General features: G+C 64.2%; 1 protein-coding gene across 2 annotated transcripts in view; it reads right to left on the reverse strand.

Moving 5' to 3' along the window:
* Window positions 1-483: 483 nt before the first annotated feature.
* The window catches only part of RCSD1 (RCSD domain containing 1), a 39,768-nt gene continuing 17,474 nt past the window's right edge, over window positions 484-22,777 (reverse strand). Inside the window, exons 2-7 of one of the 2 annotated variants that reach the window (XM_028531052.2) lie at window positions 10,774-10,875; window positions 10,033-10,122; window positions 7,405-7,476; window positions 6,370-6,567; window positions 3,696-4,385; window positions 484-709 (exon numbers count right to left, since the gene is read on the reverse strand). In XM_028531052.2, the coding sequence (XP_028386853.1) occupies window positions 692-709; window positions 3,696-4,385; window positions 6,370-6,567; window positions 7,405-7,476; window positions 10,033-10,122; window positions 10,774-10,875 (1,170 nt within the window). In that variant the 3' untranslated portion in view covers window positions 484-691. Of the gene's footprint in view, window positions 710-981; window positions 1,158-3,695; window positions 4,386-6,369; window positions 6,568-7,404; window positions 7,477-10,032; window positions 10,123-10,773; window positions 10,876-22,777 lie in introns of those variants that run through there. The other variant, XM_036015151.1, reaches the window with a different exon arrangement.

Consider the following 22,777-nt stretch of genomic DNA (forward strand, 5'->3'; position numbering starts at 1 on the left):
CTGAGCCCCACTGGAGGACGAAGAGTGCCTCGGGCCACACGTTAAATACAGAAACATTCACGAAACCCGAGGAGCACACGGAGGGCGTTAAGTGCATGTACGATTTGGGGCTGGGCCGCATTCACGGACTCCCTGGGTGGCGTGCGGCCCACAGGCCTCGGACAGGACACCCCTGATTACTGCGCGAGGCCTTTTGGAGCTCACGGGGTTCATGTTCTCAGCAGCACTGGTTTCTTGGTATCTGGCTGCCTGAGACCAGCGGTCACTCACACCAGAGCACAGTAAACCCCAGGACGGGGCAAAGGCGGTCCCTCCACACAGCGCCTGGCCGGCCAGATGGAGTCCGGGCCCAGGCCAGCCGCAGGGACAGGTGGGTGCGGGCAGGCTCTGGACCCCAGAGGGGGACCCGTGTCCCTGGGGCGTTGCCCCCCCCGGGGACAATTTACTACAGTAAATTGTTTTACATAAGGTTGTTTTTTTAAAAACCAAGTCCATCACATAACACAAACTCAAAGCTGATAAAAGTCTGCTGCCCTCAGGTCCAGTCTTCGCCTGGGGCGGGGTGGGGGTGAGGGCACCGTCCAGGGCGGTGTGGCTTCCTTCGCTGCCGCGCGCGTGGCCACCAGTTCCAAGGAGACGTCTCCAGCCGCTGCGACACCGGGCACAGGGGGCCATCCTACACTTTAGTGTGCTAGGCAGAGGTGCCGTCCTGCGAACAGAGGAGGAAAAGGCGGATTGGGAAAAGAGTGGGGACACCCCGACACCAGCCTCCGTGCTCGGGGAGGCTAGACCAGGCAACAGTAGCAACCCTAGCAGCGACAGCAATAGTAATGCTGTGTGCCTGGTGTAGCTTTTACATGCACTCACTCATTTGTTCTTCCCAAAGGCATGCTGCTGTAGGAACGTCTACGAGCTCCACTTTATAGGTGGGGCAGTTAAGGCACAGAGAGGGCAAGTGACTTCCCCTAGGTCACACAGCTAGCCAGTGGTGGAGTCAGGATTTGAACCCAGACACCAGAGTTTCCGCCCTGCACGAGGGGCTGATGCGCACGGCCTGTTCTCTGCTGTCTGGCTTCCCAGGGGCTCCCCTGTCCCAGCTCCTTACCCACTCACTCCTTCCCACTCAAGTTCATCATTCGGAAACACCGCTCAGAAAGCTTTGTCGGTGTAACAGTGGAAAAGAAGAGAAAGAATCGAACGTAGAAGAGTGACCCTTGAGTGGGAAAATGTGAGGGCCCCTGGGGAGCCCCCCTCCCCAGACACAGCCACCCCACTTATATCCATGCTGGGGTCTTTAGCGATGATTTCTTTTGGGTCACATAATTTTTTCTCTTCTTTTAAAATTCATTCATTCACTCCACAAAATGGTTTTTGAAGGGGCTATAATGTTCCAGGTGCTGCTGCAGGTGCTGCAGATGCCGTGGGGGGTGGGGGTGGGGGAGGGGAGTAGAGACAGACGACAAGGAAAAAATCAGGGGATTTCAGACGGTGACGCATGCCCTCAGGATCGAGGAGGACGGGGAAGGAGGAGCTGGGCAGGGACGTGAGGAGGGAACTCGGGAGCTGGAGAAGGTTTAGTTTTGTGTTACGGTTAGTGAGTTCAGTCACTGATGCATGCAGAAAGCTACTGACCCTTGAACTGGGATGACGGGACCCTGTCTGGCGCCAGGAGACCACACACAGTGTGGCCTTGGTGCCCCAGGGGGACGGCAAGCCAAGGGGATGGTATGTGAGCCGCTGTGCCCCAGGGAGAGGCGGCAGCAGCCGGGACGCGGAGGCGGAGTCGCTGCTCTGGCACGTGAAAGGGTGCTGGAAAGCCCGGCTGCGGCTTTATCTGATCCACTTCCCCCTGAGTTCCCGGCCCCTTGTCCACTTCTCCCCCGAGTTCCACGCCCTGTGCCTGTGCTTTTCTTCGTCAAAAAGGGCCGGTGTGAGATGGCCCAGGTGGCTGACTTTAGGGCACGTGACCCGCCGTCTTCTCAGCTCACGGACCCTCTGCATAATGGGCCCGTGAGGATGCAACCCCTGTCTGTGCTGATCAGCTCTGGCGGGGACAGGGACCCCGACTTGTCTGAGTTGGGAACGAGCCTCGAGCACTGGAGCACAGAACTCGGGCGTGGCTGGGGGTCAGCGAGGGAGAGAGTAGGTGGGTGGGGCCCACCCTGCAGGGCCTCCCATGGTTTGGATTTTATGTCCAGGGTGCCGGGACGCCACAGGACAGGGGGTGGGGATGTGTAATGGGTTGTGCCCCCCAAAGATATATCTAATCCCAAACCCCAGTCCTGGGAACTCGGTCTTATTTGGGGAGATGGGATCTTTGCACAGGTGATTAAGAACCTGAAGGAGAGAGCGTTCGGGAAGGAGGGTGGGTCCTACAGCCCAGGTCTGGGGTCCTCACACGAGAAAGGAGGCGGAGTTTGGAGACTCCCGGCCCAGGGAAAGACCCCGTGGAGACAGGGGCAGAGGCCAAAGTGCCTGGGAGTGCTGACGTCTCCGGAAGTCAGGGGACAGGCCTGGGGCAGGCTCCGCCTTCGAGCCTCTGGAGGGACCCCCCCCCCCCATGGTGGAACTGTGGCCTCCAGATCTGGGAGAAATCTGTTTCTTTATTCTGAGCCACACGTCGGTGCTGGGTGCTGGGTGCTGGTCTGTTACGGCAGCCCAGGACGCTTTCCCAGGAGGCCATCTTAGCGATGGGTACATGATACACACACACACACACACACACACACACACACCTCCCTCTGGCCGCTGTGCAGAGAGCGGACTCTATGGGCAGGACAGATAGACACAGAAAGCCAGGTGAGAGGCTAATGTGGCAGGAAGCAGAAGCCTCGAGTGAATGAATGAGCGAATGAATGAGTGAACCCATGAGACGGGAGGGGAGGCATGGGGGTTGGCTGAGTTGATGGGAGTGTCAGGCTCAGCGGTGGTGGGGGGGGGCGCGGCCCGGAGCTTTTCCTGTGACCCTCGGGTCCCTGCAGGGCTGGCCCTGCTCCTGAGCAGCCCAGGGAGTGCAGGTAGGGGGTGGCAGGGGCAGGGGGCACAGTGGAAGGGCCCGTCAGGCGGTCCCAGACAGGAGGGCAGGGCCCGGGTTACCTGTCTCCTCGTGGGAACTAGCCATCCAACTCCTGAGTGTGGACGCAGGAGACATAAAGCCTCGTCTTCAAAGGCCCGACTCAAAGGCACCTTGGCCCTGACGCTTCTGCAGCTTCCTCCCGCCCTCCACACACACACCACTCCTCCCTCCTGTGCCCCGGGGGTCCCCGGGAAGATCCCCTGCCCTGTGGCCTGTTCTACCTTCTTTCACATGCCCCTCGGAGCTGCTGCTCCCCGGCTGGACCGGGTTTTCGTGGAGAGGAGCACACCCTTTCTCTCTTGGAACCCCGAGGGGGGGGCTGGCCTCCCCTGGCCTCCCGGAGAGGCCACGGCCGCCACTGAGCTGGGCAGTCTGCCTCCCCGCCCCCACCGTCCACCAGAACTCAGAGTCAGCGAGAAGCCCGAGAGGCCATGAGGCTCACTTCCCTTTCTTGTTCTCCTGTCCCCGCACCATTGGCGACAGCCTATCTCAACCCTGTGCCTTTGGTACGTGCCCTGGGCTGACCTGTGACGGACTGGGCCGTAAGGGACAGCGCAGGCGACGGACCTGCGAGGCCCGGACCGCTGGCCCCAGGCGGACAGACCAGCCGAGCCCCTACCTCTGTCTCGGGGGCCTCGCTGCCGGTCGTGGGGCTGCAGCCGGGCTCCGGGGCGGTGGCCTCCTCCTGCTTCTCCTGGCCGTTCCCCTCTTCTGGGGCGAGGCCGCCCTCCACCCCTCCGGGGGCGGCCTGGGGCGTCTCCTGCACCTCGGCCCCCTCCTCCAGCCGCTCGGTGTCTCCGCCGGGTGGTGCGGGCTCCTCCTCCCCGCCGGCCCCCTCCTCCTTCACCTCGGCGGCGGACTCCTCCTGCTCCGCCGCGGGCCTTCCCTCCGCGGGGCCCCCACCCCCGTTCTGCGCCTCGGTGCTGGTGGTGCTGGTTGCGGGGCGTGGCTCTGCCGCTGCCTCCTCGGCATCCCCTGGAGCCGTCTCCGGCCGCAGGGCCTCCTCGGGGGCCCGGGCCTTCTCCTCCTGCTTCTCCGCCCCGCTGGACGATCTCCGCAGCGGGGGCTTCTCGCGGGACCCCGGGGCCGCCCGCCCTGCCCTTCCCAGCGCCCCCTCGCTGGGGGGAGGGGGAGGCGAGCCCGGGCTCTTGCTCTTGGGCGCGAACACCTCGTCCCGGGCGTCTTCCTGCGCCCCGTTCTCCTGGGACGGCTCGGGCACCCGGAAATCCCCCAGCTCCCCGCAGTCCGACTGCGACCTCCGGAACCGCCGGGAGGGCGGGCGCCTCTTGATGGAGCCCCTGGTCCGCACCTGGAAGAAGGCGTGAGGGACAGTCACCCCCGGCCCGCCCGCACGGAAGGCCAGGGGGGGACCTGCAGGTTCTTTCCCCGCCCTCCTGCCTCCAGGGTCGGCCCGACGACCTCCGATTTTCCCGGGAGCGGTCCTCGCTGCCTCCCGATGACAGGCCAGAGCCCGGGGACAGGGGGACCCCGAGGCAGCCCGCTGATTTTGTCTCGTGAAGGTGCCACGATTCCCACCCAACAGAAAAGGTAACCCGTGATTTTGCTGCCCGGGAAGCAGTAATCTGTCCGGCGTCCAATTTAGCAATTGTATTCCAACTTCTGTTTTTCAAACCGCCAATAAATAGCCTGTTCTTCCCGTGGCCTTCGAGTGAGCCCCACCGCCCTGCAGGGTCCCCTACAAACTGACCAGCAGCATAAAGCCCAGCCCCACTGTGCATGAGAGGTGTATTGTAGCGTTGTGAAAGTTACGCCTTCTCGAAGGAGACCCCAGTGAAGAAGAGGGTCAGGGGCCTGATGGTGGCCTGGCCCTGAAATGGGGACTGCAGGGGGCAGAGCCGGACAGCTGGGGGCCACCTTCCTCCCTCGGCCCCCCATTCCCACAAAGCTGGCCCATCCCGGGAAAACCAGGCAGCCGGGGCCCTTTCCTGTCTGGGCGTCGGGCGCCCCATTACCAGAAGTCGGCCCTAGGCCGGCCCAGTGGAGCTGGTCGAAGGCCCTCTCCCCCTGGGGAGTGTGAGTCCGGGGGTCAGGGCCGCCTTGGCCCTGCAGACTCCGGCGGGGGTCAGTGGAAATGCTCACCTCCGACACCCGACCTCACTCAGGGGGTGCGCCCTTTCATGACGTAGGTGTCCATTAGCCCTGATGTTCGTGAGTTTGATTTCCCCACTGGCTGACGTCTGGCTGGTGGTCCAGCCCGACCCCATCTCAGAGGTTTAGGAGGCTCCCGGGCCCTTTCTGAGACCATGGGGCGGCCAGCCCCGCAGGGGTCAGGGCCCGGCCCCCCGCCCCCACCAGCAGGGTCAGCCTGCCCTGTCTGTCCCCTTGCTGCTGTCGGAGCACTAAAGCCCTGGCAGGGCCGCCAGGTGGCAGCACCTCCCTACACACCCCTACTCCCTGTCAACCCCGGCTAGAGACAAGGTGTCCCCGGCTCCTCTCTCTGTCACCCTGGCCGGCAGGGTCTCCCTGAGGTCCCCAGCCAGCAGGCACCCCTCACCTCTGCACCCCAGTCTGCTTCCTGGGGCCCCACCTGCTTCCACACACCTGGCCTTTCTCTCCCAGGTGGATTTTCCGGAATGGCCCAGAAGATGCCACTTTCTCCAGCCATCGTGACAAAGTCACACCCGTGTGCCCTTCCTGGGCATCAGACCCCCTTAGAGATCTCAGCCCCTGCCGGGCACTGCCCTCCCCCCATTTGTTGGGCAGCTGCTGGGACCGGACCGGACTGGACTGTGTCTCTGATGCCCACCACGTCCCAGCAGGGCCAGGCAGCCGAGGAAGGAGCACACAGAGTACCAGGCACACAGGGTCCCCAGAGGCCCGCCCTGCCCGCCGCCTTCTGCAAAGGACCCAGCCCTGGTGCGCGCTGACCGCGGCAGGAATGCCTTCGGCCGTCCTGGGGCGCTCAGCACCAACCCCCCAGGCCAGATCGGGGTGTCTGACGTCCTCGGGACCCTGCCCACCCTTCTGCTTTGGCTCCGGTTTTCAGCTTCCACAGCACTCTGCGCGGGTGGGCTCAGCCCTGAGTTCCTACCCCACCTCCCACCGGGGACAGACAGCACTCTCCACCCCCGACGCCCGCCTTTCTGCTGGCAGGGGCAGGGGGGAGACGGGCAGCGAGGGAGAGGGCCTGTCTCCACTCAGGGGCCGCTGGCAGAGAGGAGGGGATGTTTCCACTCGGCTGACAGCCAGCTCCGAGGACGGCGGCCCAGACCCGCCCTCCTCCCTCACTCGGGAACGTGCGGACAGACCGCAGACTCCCCGCCCGGCGTCACCTTGTTGTAGCAGGGCAGGTGGCTGCCCTCGGGCGGCTGGTCGAAGCTGATGGGCACCTCCTCCGGCTCCTGCGGCCGCACGCCGGGGCTGCCGGGAGTGGAAGGCGGGCTGTGGAACGGAGACACCGCCGCCTTGAGTCCCGGACTCTTGGGCGAGGCCCCCGGCAGCAGGGCGGCCGGGTCGAAGGCTAAGTTGGCCTGTGGGGAGAAGGGGGGACGTTCAAACAGGGGCGGGGGCAGAGGAGATGCCGGGCCTCGGAGGAACGCCTCCAGCATTCCCGACAGCGGTGTCCCCCGGGGTGGGGGCCAGTTTGCTCCCAGGAGACAGTTGGCAACGGCTGGAGACTTTTCTGTGGTCCCAACTTGCTGGGAGGTGCTGCTGGCATCTCGTGGGGAGGGGCCGGGGTGCTGCTAAACACCTTCCAGCCCACGGGCAGCCCTGCAGGGGGGTGGGGGGAGATGTCCCAGCCACACTGAAGCTTGGGCGCAGGAACCCCAGCCCAGAGCAGTACGAGTCGGGTCGTTACAGGTCAGGTCTGTGTTTTACTCTCCCCTGCGGCCTCTGTGGCATCACCCGTGGAAATCTTGTCCCCGCCCCCCCCGATACCGGGAGCAAGCAGCGCCACTCCGGCGTGCCGGTGATCCGTGCAGGGTCCGGCCAGAGCAGCCCGACGTCCGGTCGCTGAACCGCAGCCCCGCGTGAGGCTGGCGTGGTCGGCGGCTGCCCTCAGGCCTCGGGGGATGGGCCTGGCTATTTCTGGAGTGTCCCCTGCCCTGTGACGGCCCTTTCCCGTCCGACTGCTGAGGCGTTCTGTTACCGGCCAACCGCCGTTAGGTGTTGGCTACATGAGCTCGTGCTTGGCATGGGCCTGACTTGGCCCCGAGTCTCCAGGGAGAGTCCCCGTCGCTCAGGGCTGTTGGGCCACTTGCTGGTGCCAGAGGTCAGCTCTCCAGGCGACACAAAGACATGCTCGTGTGGGGGGAGAGGCGGGGTCGGGGGAGAGGTGGTGATGACGGGCGCCCTGCTGTGCTTACCTGGAGCTTCTCGATCAGAGGCGAGCTCTTCACCTTGACTTTGGGGAGGTGGCTCGCGTTGTGTGGCGATTTCTGCAGGGCAAATGGACCAAAAGGGCCGAGTGAGTGAGGTGGAGGGAGACGGGGCGCCGGCCGGAGCCCACAAGCCACGGGTGGCTGAGAAGTTGGTGTCACCACCCAGCCTCGGCGGCCCACAGCCTGCCCAGACCGCCCGCTGCCCCGTCTCTCCACTGGCCAGAGCACTGAGTCCCCGAGCCAGAGCGGGTGGGACAGATGTGGGCATGCGGGCCTCCGGCCCTGGGAAGAGTGGCTTCAGGGCCACCCTGGGGGGACAGACTGCGTCTGAGAGGGGTCTTCTGCTCACCCGATGGCCTTCAACGACAGGAGCCCGGGCCCGCAGGGAGTTTCAGAGAGAAAGGGCAGAATGACCCCTTCCGTGGGTCACACACAACACCGGAAACCGTGGACCAGGAGTGAAACCCGACAGAGGTATTTTGGAAATGCTCCCCTGGAACTAACGATATTTTGGAAAACCCCACCACAGATGATCATTTTCTGAAGCGTCGAATCCTCGTTTTGATGGAGCAGACACTTGTTGAATGTCGGCCGCAGCCCAGGCTGGTGCTGGTTCTACAAAGATGCGCCCCGCTGGTTTCGGATATTTTGGGGCATGAACATCTATAGAAATCCGATCTGTCTTTGATTTTATGTGATCTAAAAAGAGGGGTTCCTTTCTGTTTTGTGCAAAATCCCCACAATCGAGTGGTTCCCAGGTCCACTGATCCTTGTGTGTAGGACCGATGGTGGTGATGAGGAGGAGGAAGAGGAAGAAAAGGAATGTCATGTTTCTGGATAAAAGGCAGCAGCAGCAGCAGCTCCACGTTGTGGACAGAGGCCGAGGCAGAAAAGGGACTTCCCCGTGGTCGGGGGACCCGCCAGGAGCCCCTGCCCTGGCCCCATGTGCTGACCAACCCGAGTCACAGCAAGAGGACCGGCGCTGACCCCTCAGAAAACGTCCTGAGATGACAAGCTCAGAGACGGGAGGGTGAGGCTGGCTCGGCGGAACCACCGTGACCTGAGTAAGGCATCCGGCCTCGCAGGAGGGACTCGCAGGGGACAGTCCCTGCCTGGGACCCGGGAGGGGGACCCCTGCTAATTCTGCCTCAGCTCCCCCAGCCAAGACCTGGGGGGCCAGCTAGAATCAGGGACCCGGGGCAGGCCCAGCTCCCGCTCAGGCTCCCGGTGCCTCTGGCCCAGCTCACACCGCCCGGCATGCTCCCCAGCAGTCCTTCAAGGGGCCTGTGTTGCTGGGGAGTCAGTCCCTCGAGCTCCTGGCCCACACTGGGTGGTCCTTGGTCGCCGTGTCTGAAGGCGAAAGGTCGCAGGAGCTGGTGTTTCTGAGATGCTGTTTCAGAAACCGCAGTGGCGATTTTGCTGATCGGCCTCTCCTTCTGGAGTACTGTCAACTCTTCTCCCCTCCTGACCACTGCCCTCTGAAGAGGGTGGAAATTTAGGGGGCACGGCCCGGTCACCACAGGACGGGTCTGGGAACCCGGCTCAGGCTCCCCAAGTCCTGGTGGATGGATTTGAATTGAACAGCAAAGCGAAATTCGGAAGGGCCGCTCATGCAGTTCCCACGCACGCCAGCAGGTGGCAGCATCTCCCTTGCCGTTTAACCCGGCCTCCAGGTCCGCAGCCGGGAGCCAGGCGAAAAGCTAGCCCTCTGTCCTCTCTGTGGCCGGATCTTTGTCCAGACAGGACATCCCAACAATCTCTCCAAGTTATGGACCTGACTTGCGGATGGGGGAGGGGTTTCAGCCCCTCTCAGGGCAGACGAGGCAGGGTCTGTGGCCACATTAAACTGCCCAGTTGCCTGGTCCACAGGGGCTGAGCCGTCTCCCCGCCAGGCCTGTGCGGGCGCAGGAGAGGCAGGGAAGGGAACGGGGTGGGAAAACCCTTTCTGGCATTAGGAACCACAGGGGTCTCCTGCCCAGGGTCCTGCCTCCTGCCCCCCAGGATCTGGGTTCCTGCTGGTGAAGCTAGGGCCCTCCCCCACCCCCACCCGTCCAGCCCAGCCAGGCGAAGCCGGCCACTCCTTCCGTGAGAATTCCGAAGGGACAAGAAGTCCATGCGTCCAGGAGTGATGTCCCCTTCCTGCGTGCAGGAGGCCTGTCTCTCCCCGGGGACTCTCCCTCTGACGTCCACCCTGCCATTGCCAGAGCGGCAGCCAGCCCTGACGACCACATCACAGTCCTGGAGGGTCCAGCACGGCCCCCTCTCCAGGTGATTCTCTACACGGAAGGTCATCAGGGCGGGCCCGGGAGGAAGCACAGTTTTCTCAGCGGCTCCCAGACCGGGGGTGAGTAAGGCCCGCCCTCCGCACTGAAGTCCCCGGGCTTGAACACCTGCGCTCCTGCCCTGGCCGGTCGGTCACAAAGGAGGCTCCGAAAGGGAGCGTGGAAAGGGCCTCATGGTCGGCATCGAGGACGCAGCAGGGTTCACCCCTGAATCTGAAACGGGGACATCGCCTGCCCGGGGGTCGACGGCTGAGTGTCTGACTTCTGTGCCCTCTGCTAGAGGAAGAGGAAGAGGAAGAAGGCTGACAAGCAGCGGGCCTGTGGCACTCACCTCCTCTCCGTTCTGGCCCAGGTCTACCCTGGGGGGGAACAGGGGGAGGGAGCAGGGGGGTTTCCTCCGGGCTGGTTTACTGGCTGGTATCTGGAGGGGGGAGAGTGACGGACAGACACGGAGAGAGAGAGAGCAAATCAGGCAACAGGGAGGAAGAGGAAGGAAGTGGAGATGGTTTGAGGGACGTTGAGGGGTGTCTGGTGGAGGAGAGAATGCAGGGAGGGGTGGCATGTCCTCGAGGTGGGCCATTCACCAGGGACGTGAGTTCCAAGTCCCCGGCCACCCACCCAACTGGACGGCAGCCTCTGGTCAGCCGCTGGTCCACCCAGGCTGCAGCTCGGGGACCTGCCTCCCTGCCTTCCCTGCAGGCATTCCTGGGCTCCGGCAGGAGCCGGTGTGGGGACGTCTTCTTCCTGAGCCGGCCCAGCCCGGCACAGCTGGGCAACCCCAAGGCCTCCATCAGCGGGGGACCGGGTGGCCCTGGACGCAGACACGCAGCTCTGGTGGGCAGGCGGGCGGTGGGCTCCGGACCCTAAGCCTCGCTCAGCTGGGCAGGAGCGGCCCAGGCCCGGCAGCGGTGACATTCCTCACCTGCAGGGGGACCCCTCTGTGGCTTCTCTGCCTAATTTGGTAATGACCAAGCTTCCTCCCTCCCTCTCCTCTGGCCTGACCCAGACTTCCCCTCCTCCAGGCCCCCCAACCGCCTTCCCCCAAGCAGGGCTGCGGGGCCGCCTGGCTCACCTCCTTGGCGGCGGCCGCCTGCTCCTTGAACCGCCCGGCCAGCTGGGCCACCGACGGGGACGCCGAGGTGTCCACATTGGCGTTGGCCTCCGAGGGTCTGTCCTGGCAAACCGAGGGGAAGCGACAGTTAACAGAAGCCAAGCACGTGGCTCGGTGTCCACACCGCGGCCACACTGGCCACTTGTCTGTGGCCTTCAGTCAGGTGCTGTGATGACCGGGTCTTCGCACCGCATTTTGCAACTGGCTCCTGCCTGCCAAGTGTTTTTGTTAAAAACCGTCCAGTGAAGTGCACGCAGTGGGTGGATGTGGAGGGTGTGCTGGCCCCCCTGTGGCTCTGGGGGGCTGGAGGGGCGCCCAGGGGTTCAGGAGGCACACGAGCCCCGGCTCCTCAAGCCACGGGCAAGGGGTGCCCATCGTGGCCAAGTTCACCACGTGTCCGAGGTCCTGCTCCCTCCACTTCATGGGGCGCTGGGGGGTGGGGGGTGGGAGGAGTGTTCATCTGTTCAACTACCCGGTGAATTAATAAATGCCCCGCACCAGAGCCAGGCAGCCTCTCCAGGAGGACCGGACCGCCCGGCTTCAGCCGCTGCCTTGTCCCTAGCTCGGTGCCCTCGGGCAAATGACCTTAGTGCCTCTCCCTGCCAAGATGAGGACAGTAGCAGCACCCGCCCTCTGGACGGCTGGTCTGGGGACTGACTGCTTCTGGGTAGGAAGGGCCCACCGGCCTGCACAACGGCTGCCCTGACCTCGGGGTGACCTCGGGGGCGGCTCCGCGGAGGGACCCGTGCAGGTTCGGGGCCCTCGCTGACACGCTCGCCCCGCCCCGGCCCTCCTGCTCCTTTTCGCTGAAGGAAGCAGGTTCCCCGAGTGGGTCGTGCCCCTGCTCTGTCTCCTGTGCAGGTGGCCGGTGTAAGGTGACTGTCCCCGCCTCCCACCCAGGTGCCTGCCGGTCCCTGAAGAGGCCACGTGGCCCCCTGGACTCCACCCACGCGGACGGGCCCTACGTCATCACGACGCAGCGCGTGAGTCAGCCCGCGCTGGAAGCGGCCTCCTGCTTCTGTGAAGTGACACGCTGCCGCTGTGACCACCTGGTTTCAATAACGGTCTTTACGTGTCCGGCCCCAGAGCCACCGGGCTTTGGTTTCCGTGACTGTGACGACCGCAACGATCACACGGCTGCACACCCCCTCCAGGCACGCGGCCGCCCGTCCGGGAGGGGCTGCTGGGAGGGCCCCCCTGCGCCCTCCCCCAGGTCACGGCCCACAGAGGCGGGGCGCGCACCCTCCAGCGGCAAGCCTGCTCCCCGGTGTGCCACACACGTGCACACACGCACGTGCACACACGCACGTGTGAACACACACACTTCCTGGGCCCTCGTTTTTGTGCTAAAAGAGTCTCCATGCTTTTTGACTTCAGCTCCCCTCCAAAGTAAGAGTGATCAGTCCTGCTGTGCACCACGCGGTCCCCTCGGAGCAGGGAGGGGCAGGCCCCACCCCCACGAACCTCCCTTGGCGACATAAGTGCACAGGCTGGCCCCGGCTGGGTGGCCCAGTGGGTTGGAGCACCGTCCCATAAGGTGAAATGTTGCAGGTTCGGTTCCCGGTCAGGGCACATGCCTCGGTCGTGCGTTCGGTTCCCGGTCAGGGCGCGTGGGAGAGATAACCGATGGGTGTTTCTCTCTCACATGCCCGTTTCTCTCTGTGCTTCTCTCTCCTTTCCTCTCCCTCTAAAATCAGTAAGTGTGTCCTCGCCTGAGGTTTTTAACAAGTGTACACGGGACACTTTTGTCCCTAAGCCCTGCGGGGAAGGCTTGTTTAGAGATGGGAAACCAGGGCCCGGGGCCTTGAGATCTGGGAAGAGATTCTGGAGGCAAGGAGAGGTCCCCTCTACTGTCTCCTGCTTGTGGTTCAAGTTCATCCCCATTCCTGCCTGGACACCAGATGCTGACTCCACGTGAAGAGGGAACGGATTCACCCCGAGTCACGACACCGGAGTTCCCCAAACACCGTGAAAGCGGGACATCGGAGCCCCGGGGGTCGGGGGAGGGGCGTGGTCAGTGCCGGTGGGCGGAGCTACGGGACCCGGGGTCTCAGCTCGCTTGTGGCTATGGGAGCGCTCCCAGGCAAACACCGCCTCCCTCTGGAGGGGCAGCGGCTGCGGGTGGGGGTGCGGGGCCGGCGGAGCTGATCGGTTCACTCCCCTCTGACTTCCTGCCCACAGCGCCGACCCGCCTCTCTGTCCGCTGCTATTTATTGCTCGGTCCTGCTGACCACGCACTTCGCCGCGGCTCCAAAGGCGCCGTCGCTGGCGGCGCGGGGAGAGCATTCCAGATAAAAATAGCGCCGCGCAAGGGTCAGACATCTCTGCGAACCCCCCTGTCCCGAACCCAGGCTTGGCTGGGGCTTCTGGAAGCCTTCAGGGCTTAAACGCGGGGCTGAAGGGAAGGTGATAATTCGTCGGAGTCTGCTTTGCTGGAGCCCAGCGAGCGGGTTCTCGGCAGAGCGTCCGTGGCCTCCAGCGCTTGCTCAAGCCCGGCAGGCCCGCCCTCCAGACGCCTCTCGGTCCCTGTGGAGGGCTGGTCACTGCCTTCTCCCAGCTGGGCTCCCTGCGGCTCAGAGAGGGCAAGCGACGGAGGCAGAGTCACACAGGAAAAGCCACCCAGGACAGAATGGGAAACACCCGACCCCACCCCCTGCTCCTCCAGCAAGGGCACCAGATAAGCAACGTCATTTCCGAAGGTGCTTTGCAAACTGTAAAGCGATCTATAAATAGCGGGGCACCGCGGAAGGCAGGCCTCGGGGAGGGGCAAGAGCCGGCCTGTCCGGGGCTCTGCCTATCGGGGCGGGCCTGCCCCTCTGCCCTGCAGTTCCCTGGGCGGGACATCTGAGCTCCTCCAGGGCTCCACAGCTCAGCCCCCCACCCCAGGCCGGGGGGGCGGGGCCGGGCGGCAGTGGGAGCTCCCTCAGTCCTGCTAAGGCCACACTCTGGCCTAGACTGTGACCCTGCAGCCTCCCTGGGACTACACATTCTCTCCCTGCTCCTAAGAGGGGCGTAAAGTATTTAACACGGCGCCAGGATGCAGAAAGTCCTCATGAAACGGTGCTTTCTGCCCAGCCCGCAGTGCCCGGGGCTGGACACCTTCCCTGGGAACCCTGACACCCATCTCAGCCCCCGGGCCACGCCCCACCCCCCCGCAGCCCCTCCCTGCCTGCACCCAGCCCCTATGTCTGGGGTCACGCTTCTGACCTCATCTTGGCCTCTCCTCTTGGGCCAAAGCTCCATGCCTCCCGCCTGCTTCCTGGGCCGTGCCCCTCTGTGTCCTGCCTCAGTGGACACCCGTCTTCTCAGCTGGCAGGCCTCCAGTCCGCTGCCCGGCCCCAGGTGCTGCCTCCTGGGCCCACCCTGCCCGGCTCGGCCAGTCCTCCCGGTGACCCCCTCCTGGGGCGGCTGTGGCTTGGCCTAGGCCAGAGCCACCAGCTCTGGTGCGGACTTTCTGCCCGTCGGGGCCTTTCCTCTGAGGATGGAGCAGCCCTGGGTCGGGGTGCCTGGGCTCCCCCACGCTGTGGCCCTGCTGAGTGAACGCACTTCGGACGCTGCCGGCCGTGCGCACGGTGGAACCCGGGCGCCCAGCCCGGTCTGACTCCACCTGCCTCCCCGCCCCGCCTTTCGTCCATCCTCCTGGTGGGTCGGAGGTCTGCACAGCTCACTGCCTCCACGCCGCGGTCTGGGGAAACGAGGGGGGCTGGGGGGCTCCTTACTCACAGCTTGGGAGGGGAAACAATGGGGGGCTCCGCCTGGGGCCCGCATCCTGGCAAAAAGGGGGTTTCTCTCTACTGGCAGAAGCAGACCCTGTAACCGCTAGCTAGCCTTGGAGTACAAGGCGTGCTTGCTACTTTTTCTTTTCTTTTTTTTAAAAAAAGTGTTTATTTCTTAGAGGGGAAGGGAGGGGGGAAAAGAGGGGGAGAGAAACATTGATCCGTTGCCCCTCGTGTGCCCCAACCACACATGTCCTCACCGGGGACCAGACTGGAACCCAGGCCTGTGGCCCGACCGTGAATCGAACCCACCACCTTTCGCTTCGCGGGAGGACGCCCAGGCCACACCAGTCAGGGCCCGGCTTGCTTCTCTGTCCCCCCAGAACTGGGAGGCGTCTCAGGGTGCGCACCCTCCCAGGATGACCGTGCCTAGACCATCCCGTCCCCTCTGGGACACCACAATGGTTCCAGAACCTTCTTCTTACGCTCTCACCTCATCCTGACTCTTCAGGTCCCTCATCGTCCCTCATCGCCGCCCCGGGGGTGGGACTCGCAGGGCTGGGAGGCAGCTGGCCCAGAGGACCTACAGGCGCACACAGAGCCAATGCCCCATGGGGGACCCTGTCCCAGGGCACCTGGAGGGGCTCCCGTCTGTCTCAGAACAGACCCGCCGAGGAGGACACAAACGCCCAGCCTTACTTGGTAACGTTCTGTTCAAGTCCGTGCCACATGGGGGACCTGGGTCCCAGTGCCCTGCCGCCGTCCCCAGCAACGCGCTCTCCACGCGGACCCCAGGCCTCCGCCGGGGGAGCAGCTTCCCCACCTCCCTGAACCTGCACCACCCCAGCCCGGGCAGCGCAGCGGCCGGGACAGGGCCCGCACCACCCCAGCCAGGGAAGCCGGCAGCAGATGTGGCACAGAGGGACACACGGTGACTGGTGAGGTGCCATGGAGAGGGTGGCCGGGGCCCTTCATGTCTGTGGGGTGCGGGAGACCTCTTAGAGGGGGTCATTGGCTGGGGAGGGGGGCAGGAACAGTTCTGAGCCCACAGACGGGTGGCAGAGCAGGAGCGTGCCGGGTGCAGGGCTGCCGAAGGTGGGGAGACCGACACCTAGACGCGGTGGGGAGCAGAGCGGGCGCGTGGGGACACGGGCGCCACGTTTCCCGTGAGGCCCAGGCAGCGCCGCACACCCCTCCCCGCCCTGTGGAGGCCCCGAGGATCTGGAGAGGGCAGGTCCTGGCCTCTGAGACCGTCTTGGGGAAAAACCCTCAGGCAACTACCGTGCTCAGGGCCCACAGGCGCCTGACTGGGTGGATGTCCCCCTTCGGCATCTGCGGGGGCCCCCCGTCCTCCGGGGCCGAGGAGCTGCAGCCAGTGGCCCAGGGCTGATGGTGGTTTCGGAGTCAGGGGAGCCTGGGGTGCAGAGGGTCGGCCAGGAGCTGTCGGCAGGGTCCTCGGGGCGGCACAGGCAGGGTCACTGCCAGGTGCGTTTCCGGGGAGCAGCAGGGACAACGGAGGGACAGGAAGGGAGTGCGCATCCCAAATGTCACTCTGGTGATCGGACCTTATCCATGTGACTGGGGAGCGCATGTGCTGGGCTGGCCAAAAAGTTCGTGCGGTTTTGGCTGCAAACGGCTCTAGGAGCGCTTAGTTGTCGTTAACCTCGTTTGAAGCAACTATGGTAGATTGCATTGTGACCGCTGTCCTATCCACGTGCATTTTAGAAAAACTTATCAAAATTGGTGAATTGTTGTGCAGCTGTTTTAATATTGAAGACGGAAGAAAATATGCAACATTTTTGGTGTACTATGCTTTCTTATCTCAGGAAAGGTAAAGATGCAACTGAAACACAAAAAAGATTTGAGCAGTGCATGGGGAGGTGCTGTTGCTGATTATACACGTCAAAGGTGGTGTGTGAAGGTCCGTGCTGGAGGTTTCTCTCTGGACGGTGCTCCGCAGTCGGGCGGACCAGCCGAAGCTGACAGCCGTCAAACTGGGACATTCGCTGAGAACAGTCAGCCTTCCACCAGGCAGGGAAGCACCGACACGCTCCGAATACCCGGATCAATAAAGGTATTGGTGGAAATGAAAAACGTGTCTTTTCTTTCACAGAAAAAGCCATACAGACTTTTGGGCCAACCCAACAGGTAAAATCTCTATGTAAAACCTGCTAACTGTCCCACAAGCACCAGGAAGAATCTTACTTTGAGTCTGGTGGGGCTGGGGTCGCACGGGGACAATGACGGACGGAAGTGGAGGAGGGGCACCTAGTTCGGAGTCTCTCTCCGTCCCGCAGAGGCCGGGGCGGGAAGGGCCCTCTCCCCGCACCCTGGTCTGAGGGGCGTGCGAAGGCATCGGAGGGCGTGAGGCCAAGGAGCAAAGTTATCCCATGGGTTTCGATCACCCCCCTGGTGGCGGAGGGAGACGTGGGTGGGCAGGGGGCAGGGCGCAGGGACACCGGTCTGGAAGCCGTGGGTGGCTCCGGCCGGGGGAGCGAGGGGTGGGCAAGGCGCGTTCCCACCGCCTCCTGCAGAGGAGGAGGGCTGGCCCCAGCCGCCCTTCCATTGTGCTGGGCGCCGACCTGCCAACGAGAGCACACCTGCCGCCCACGGCCCTTCAGGTGAGTTCAGAGCTGCCCATCAGCCGCGCCTCTCGCCTGGGTTGGTTCCATAGGAAACCTGATGTCCCCAAGGGCCCCGCCCCATCTGGGGGTGCATTGGGCCCCGGGGAGCCCTGGGGACTGCGGCCACCTGGAGGCCCCACAGGGATCCCCGTCACTAGGGGGCCGTTTGTGCTTCCTGAGCCCGAGCGGCTGTGCGGGTCCCGAGGTCGGGGACACTTGTCCTTCAGGCCTCGGTGGAAAGCTGAGGCCCAGCTTCTAAGATTAGAACAAGTGGCCGAGGACCTGGGCCTGCGTGCCAGCGAGCTGCAGCCTCTCTGGTTACAACGGCTCCCCGCCCTCCCTGGAATCCACCCTCGGGCCGGCTACGGAAGCCTGTGTTCCTAGCCAGCACCACGCTGCCCTCAGAAGCCAGAGTGCTGGGGAGATCACGTCTGGGGGTTAAAGGCGCCCATCAAATTCAGGAACTGTCAGACACACAGCCCCCCCAAAAAATGGGCAAAGGATTTGGGCAGACGCTTCACCAAAGGAGATACAGGAATGGCTAATAAGCACGTTGGTCATTAGGTAAATAAAAATTACTGGTAAGACTGGGAAGGGACACCGCCACACCCCCACGAGGATGGCCACAGTGACCTAAACCGACAGCACCAAGTGCCGGCGAGGCTGCAAGGCACCTGGAGCGCCCCCACATCGTTGGTGGGGGTGCCGCCTGGAACGGCCACTTGGCAAGACGCTCCGCGTCTTCTCATCAGGCTAACACACACCGCCCAGGCGACCCAACCAGCCCGCTCTTGGGTGCTGGCCCGGGAGACGGAGACCTGGGTCTCCGTGACGGCCCGCACGCACAGACGCAGGGCGGCTCAGCTCCCAGTCCCGGCCGAGGCACAGCCCCACGCCCACCCGCCGGTGAGCGAACGCACATGCCGTGGCATGCCCACCGTGCCGTCTGCGTGCCGCGGGGCTCCGCTCAGCAACGGGGAGAACGGACCAGTGAGACGCACAGCACAGCACGACGGGCCTCGGGGGCACTGTGCCCCGTGCAAAGCGCAGACAGGAGAGACCTCGGCCCGATCCGACAGTACGTGACCCCTGCGAAGGCAGACCTGCGGTGACAGGCAGCAGGCTGCTGGTTCCTGGGGGCCAGGGTGGGGTCCCCAGGAACCTCCAGGTGGGGTGGGAGCCTCCTCCCTTCTGACTGCGGTCTGGATGTCACGGTGGTCATGTGACCGGGTACCGTCATTGACACACATCACATTGTACGCTCGCCCGGGTGAATGTTACTGTGCATAGATTTTCTTATAAAGGTGAAATAAATTTCCTAAGTTCTAAAAAAGTGCTCACCACAGACTTGCAAAAAGGTCGGGGCGCAGTCCCTCTACACGAGGTCCCCTTTCCTCTTGTCCGGGGCCCAGGAGACGGGCAGCCGCTGGGACGGGGCCACGCCCAGAGTGGCCAGCTACCCGCGCCCAGGAAATGAGAACCGTGAGGCCGGCACAGAGTTCGAGCGTGAGGCACCCGGGTTTGAGTCCCACGCTACAGCTTACGGGGTGTGGGGTCTCGGGCAACTGACGTGCGTGCTCAGCGTCCCACCCGTCCGACATGGCTGCTGACACCCCCTTCGCTGTCCTGGGGACGCTCAGAAACAGTGTCTGATGGGGGGGCGGGTCCAGATGCAAGCCCTGCCTCTTACTAGACATGTGACCTCAGGCAAGACACCGGCCTCGGCTGCGCCTCAGTTTCCCCACGTGTCAGACGAAGCCCTGTCTCCTCTGCTGGTCACAGAGACCGGGCGAGATGACGCCCATGAGGCCCCACGGGTGATGAGCTGCCACCTATGATGCTGACCGCGCACAGTAGGTGCCAGGTGGGACGAGGGCTCCCTGACATCTCACAGAGACGCCAGGCTGCTGCCAGCTGGTCCTGGGGAACCCCTAGTGAGCGGGCGCGGGATCTGAAGTGCCAGGCCCTCCCTGCCCCAATCGGCAGAGCGGGTTGGAGCCCAGGTGGGCTGGCGCTGACCTCGGGGTCCAAGGAATTCACAAACGCGAAGCTTCCGAGTCACACAGAGAACAGACTGGCCAGTGGGGGCGTGACTCTGGACTCTAGTCGTGGGTCGTCTAACTCGGCCCTGCACTGGGGTCGTTTGTCCGTCTTGGGACTGCCGGGGGGCGGGGGTCCAGGGCCAGGCCCAGCCGTCAGAGGGAAGGCCGCTTCGGCTTCCGTGGGTGGGGAGGGGCCTTGCCCTGCACCCCCGGCCCCATACCGTGGAGGGGACACGAGAGGACGCTCCGTGGCCGTGTGAGGGCTGCGCCCACCCCAGCCACCCAAGCCTGCCCAGGCCCATTTCTCAAGCGGTGGCAGGGGCCCGCCCGCAGGGTCCTCAGGGCGGGGGGGCGGGGGGGGCAGGTGGCTGGAGCAGCTGGCTCCCCGGGCAGCCTGCGTGGGCCCAGGCAGCGGGAGCAAGGGGTTAAGTCTCCGGACAAACGCGCTCCGTCCGGCGGAGTCAGAGGGAAGATCCAGATGAGTTATTTCAAGAGCTGAGTGGCCGGGGGCGGGGAGGCCACTGACCCGGGAGTCGGGGAGCTGTGTGAACTCCCCGCCCCTCTCAGCCCTTCCTGTGAAGTTCACGTTTGGGGCTTGCAAAGATGCCTCCCCCGGCCCCTTCCGGCTGGCTCCCTCTGTCTCTGACCCTGACATCCTGGTGCAGAAAACGGGAAGCCCAGGTTGCCCTGCTCCTGTCGGCGAGAACGGGGGTGGATCGCTCGGCTGGGGCAGGATTGGGCAGTTCTGCCCCGAAGCTCAGGAACCCCAAGAAAACACGCACCAACCCCCCTACATTTTCACACACACAGCTCTCTGGGGTGCAGGACCCAGCCCCGCCCCCTCCTCCCCGAGGAGCCTCTCAGAGGGGGGCCCTGACCATCCTCCCACCGGCCCCGATGAGCGTTCACCCCAGATGAGTGACGGGTGCAGCGTGCTTTGGGGAGAAGGTTCCGGAGAGCAGACGGCGCAGCCCACCCGGCCCAGGAGGTCAGCGGGGGGGGCGGGGAGCAGGAGGAGAGGAGCGCCCGGCCGGTGGGGCCGTGACGCGTCCACGCCAGCAGCCGGCAGCCACGCCGCCGGGCACGTCAAGGTCCGAGCGTTCTCCTGGGCCCGTGAAAACGCAGCGACTGTTGTATATACCGACTGCACTTCAAAAAGGAAGAACAAGCCCGGGACGACTCCGCGTGGAGGGACTCGAGGCCGGGGGAGCTGGGACTGTTACGGAGAAAGCAAACTGGGGGGGAGGGCTGGGGGGCTGGGTCCTCCCCCCGCCCCCACCCTGCTGCGCAGCGTGGGGGTGGCGCCCTCACTCCGGCTTCCTTGGGGGGTCCCGCAAAGAAGGAAGGGTTGAAGGGTTTTCTTTCGTCCGCACCTGTGGGCACGGAGGGACCGGAGGGTCATCGAGGGCACGGGCTCAGCTCCGGCCAGCCTTGAGAGGTCCTGGCTGAGGAGCGGGAAGGCTCTTGGGGACCCAGGGCCGAGACAGGTGAGACGAGGACCCTGGTGAGACTGGGCTGGGCCCTGAGGCCCAGCAGGGCCGGTCACTAGCCCAGGCTGAGGCCTCTCTGGGCCCTGTGGGACAGTGGGGCTCCCGGCTCCAGGCGGAAGTTCCTCCCAGGAAGCCCAGAAAGGTCCCCCCAGTGGTGGACGGAAGCATCCAGGCCCCCAGCCCACGGAGCACTGAGCACAAGGCCCGGGACACAAACGCCCAGCCTCTGCACACACAGGGAATCTCTCCTGGGACGCCAGCCAGCCCGCTCCCGGGGAGATGCTTGGCGGATGACTCACGAGGTGATTGGCTTTCTTATCCACGGGGAGGCCAGGCCGCACTTTCTCCCATCACTCCCCCAGCGTGGCCCAGGTTGGGGAGACCCCACCCCACCCTACCCCCGGGGGACCCTGGCAGGGTGGCTGCTGGGCCTTTCTCAGGAGAGGGGGCCCCATGCCCCCTGGGTCCCAGTCCGTTCACACAGAGAGGACCTGGGTCGGCAAAAGGATGCCTTCACCCCAGGGAGGTGCGTCTGCTGTCCACCCGCAGGGCGGCACGGGGCGGTTGGGAGGCCCGTCTGCCACCGGCCTGCCGTCCGGTCGCAGCGTGGGGAGGACGCAGAGTCCGAGCCAGCGGCCGTCCACCCCTGTCTGGCGCCTCATCATCGTCTGCAAAGTGGGACGGCGACACTAGTGTCACGGGCCGCTGCCAGGCTCACGAGAGCGACACCGTGAGAGCGCCCAGCCAGCCAGCGCAGGTGGTCAGCAACAGGGAAGCCACGGCGTCTGGCTCTGATCCCGAAAGGGGCACCCCCGGCAGGGCGTGCACAGGGGAACACGGGTCCTGAATGCCGCCCGCCCGCGCAGAGAGGCCTGGGGCAGCCCCTTGGGGACGCGCCCCTCCTTCCAGAGAGAGGCCTGGGCGTTCAGGGAAGGGTGGGCGGCCCGGCTCCGACGGCAGGAAAGGGCCCCGTGACCCTGGGAGGCCCCGGAGCCGGACAGGGGCGTCAGGGGCACGCCGTATCTATCCCGACGGGAAGCAGGACCAAACGGAGGGGAGGCCTGGGCACAGGGGAGGAAAACTTCCATTTAAGGAGCAAGTCGAGGAGGGGGCTGCAGGGGAGGGGAGGGAGGGCGGGAGACGGAAACATTCCCGTCTGGGGCTGGTGTCGGCTCGGCTCTGGCAGAGAAGTGGCACGTGGTCCCAGGGGGGGCTCCCGGCACGCTGCACTGAGTCCCCACGCCGGGCTCCGCATCCATGACAGTGTGAAGGCCGACCGAGGTCAGCCGAAGCTCAGGTGCGACAGCAGCGCACGGGAAGAGAGAGCGCCGAAATGAAACGTCTCCCTTCTAACTAAGAGAGAAATCCCAGAAGCTGTATATATTTGAAAAAAAAAAAAACCTTCAAACTTTCCGGGAAAAAAATGCTGTAGCTGAAGGAGAGGGAAAACACTGGAGCTGAGAAACTATGTGGAGCACAGATGAAAAGGGGCTCGTACCTGCTGGATGAAGCGCCCTCACAAGAAGGTGTGGACAATATATTAGCTCAGGTTATAAATAAGGGATCCATAGGAAAGCAAATTCAAAAAGCCGACAAACATAAAAAGACGCTGAAACTCACGAAGTTGTCAGGGAAATGCACATTAAATTAGCACTAAGATTTCTCCTTCTGCTGATCAGAGGGGTGAGGCGGGGGGGAGTGGGAGAGACGGCTCCCGCCGGTTGGGAAGAGGGACAAAGGAGCTGCCGGACGTTGCCGAGGGGAGTGGGAGCGGTCACAGCCCTTTGGGAAAGTGATCGGAGACATCTGTCAACTGAGGGGACACAAACCTGTGGCTCAGCCCCACCCTCCTGAGGACCTGCTCCCCAGACGCAAAGCCCCGGGCCCAGGGGCCAAGGCCGGATGCCCAGGGAGCGCCCAGCAGAAGGGAGAGGGGGGGGGTCTGCAGTCCGGCCACAGAAGGAGTGAGCGGGAGCACGCCGAGTGCCCGCGAGAAGCTGCCGAGTCAGATCGGCAGGAGGCAGAGGAGCGAGTGTGATGGGGTCTCCGTTTTATGCAGCAGCTCGTGACCACCCGCCCCTCTGTGTGCACGT

Source organism: Phyllostomus discolor, chromosome 14, assembly GCF_004126475.2.
Source record: "Phyllostomus discolor isolate MPI-MPIP mPhyDis1 chromosome 14, mPhyDis1.pri.v3, whole genome shotgun sequence".
NCBI lineage: Eukaryota > Metazoa > Chordata > Mammalia > Chiroptera > Phyllostomidae > Phyllostomus > Phyllostomus discolor.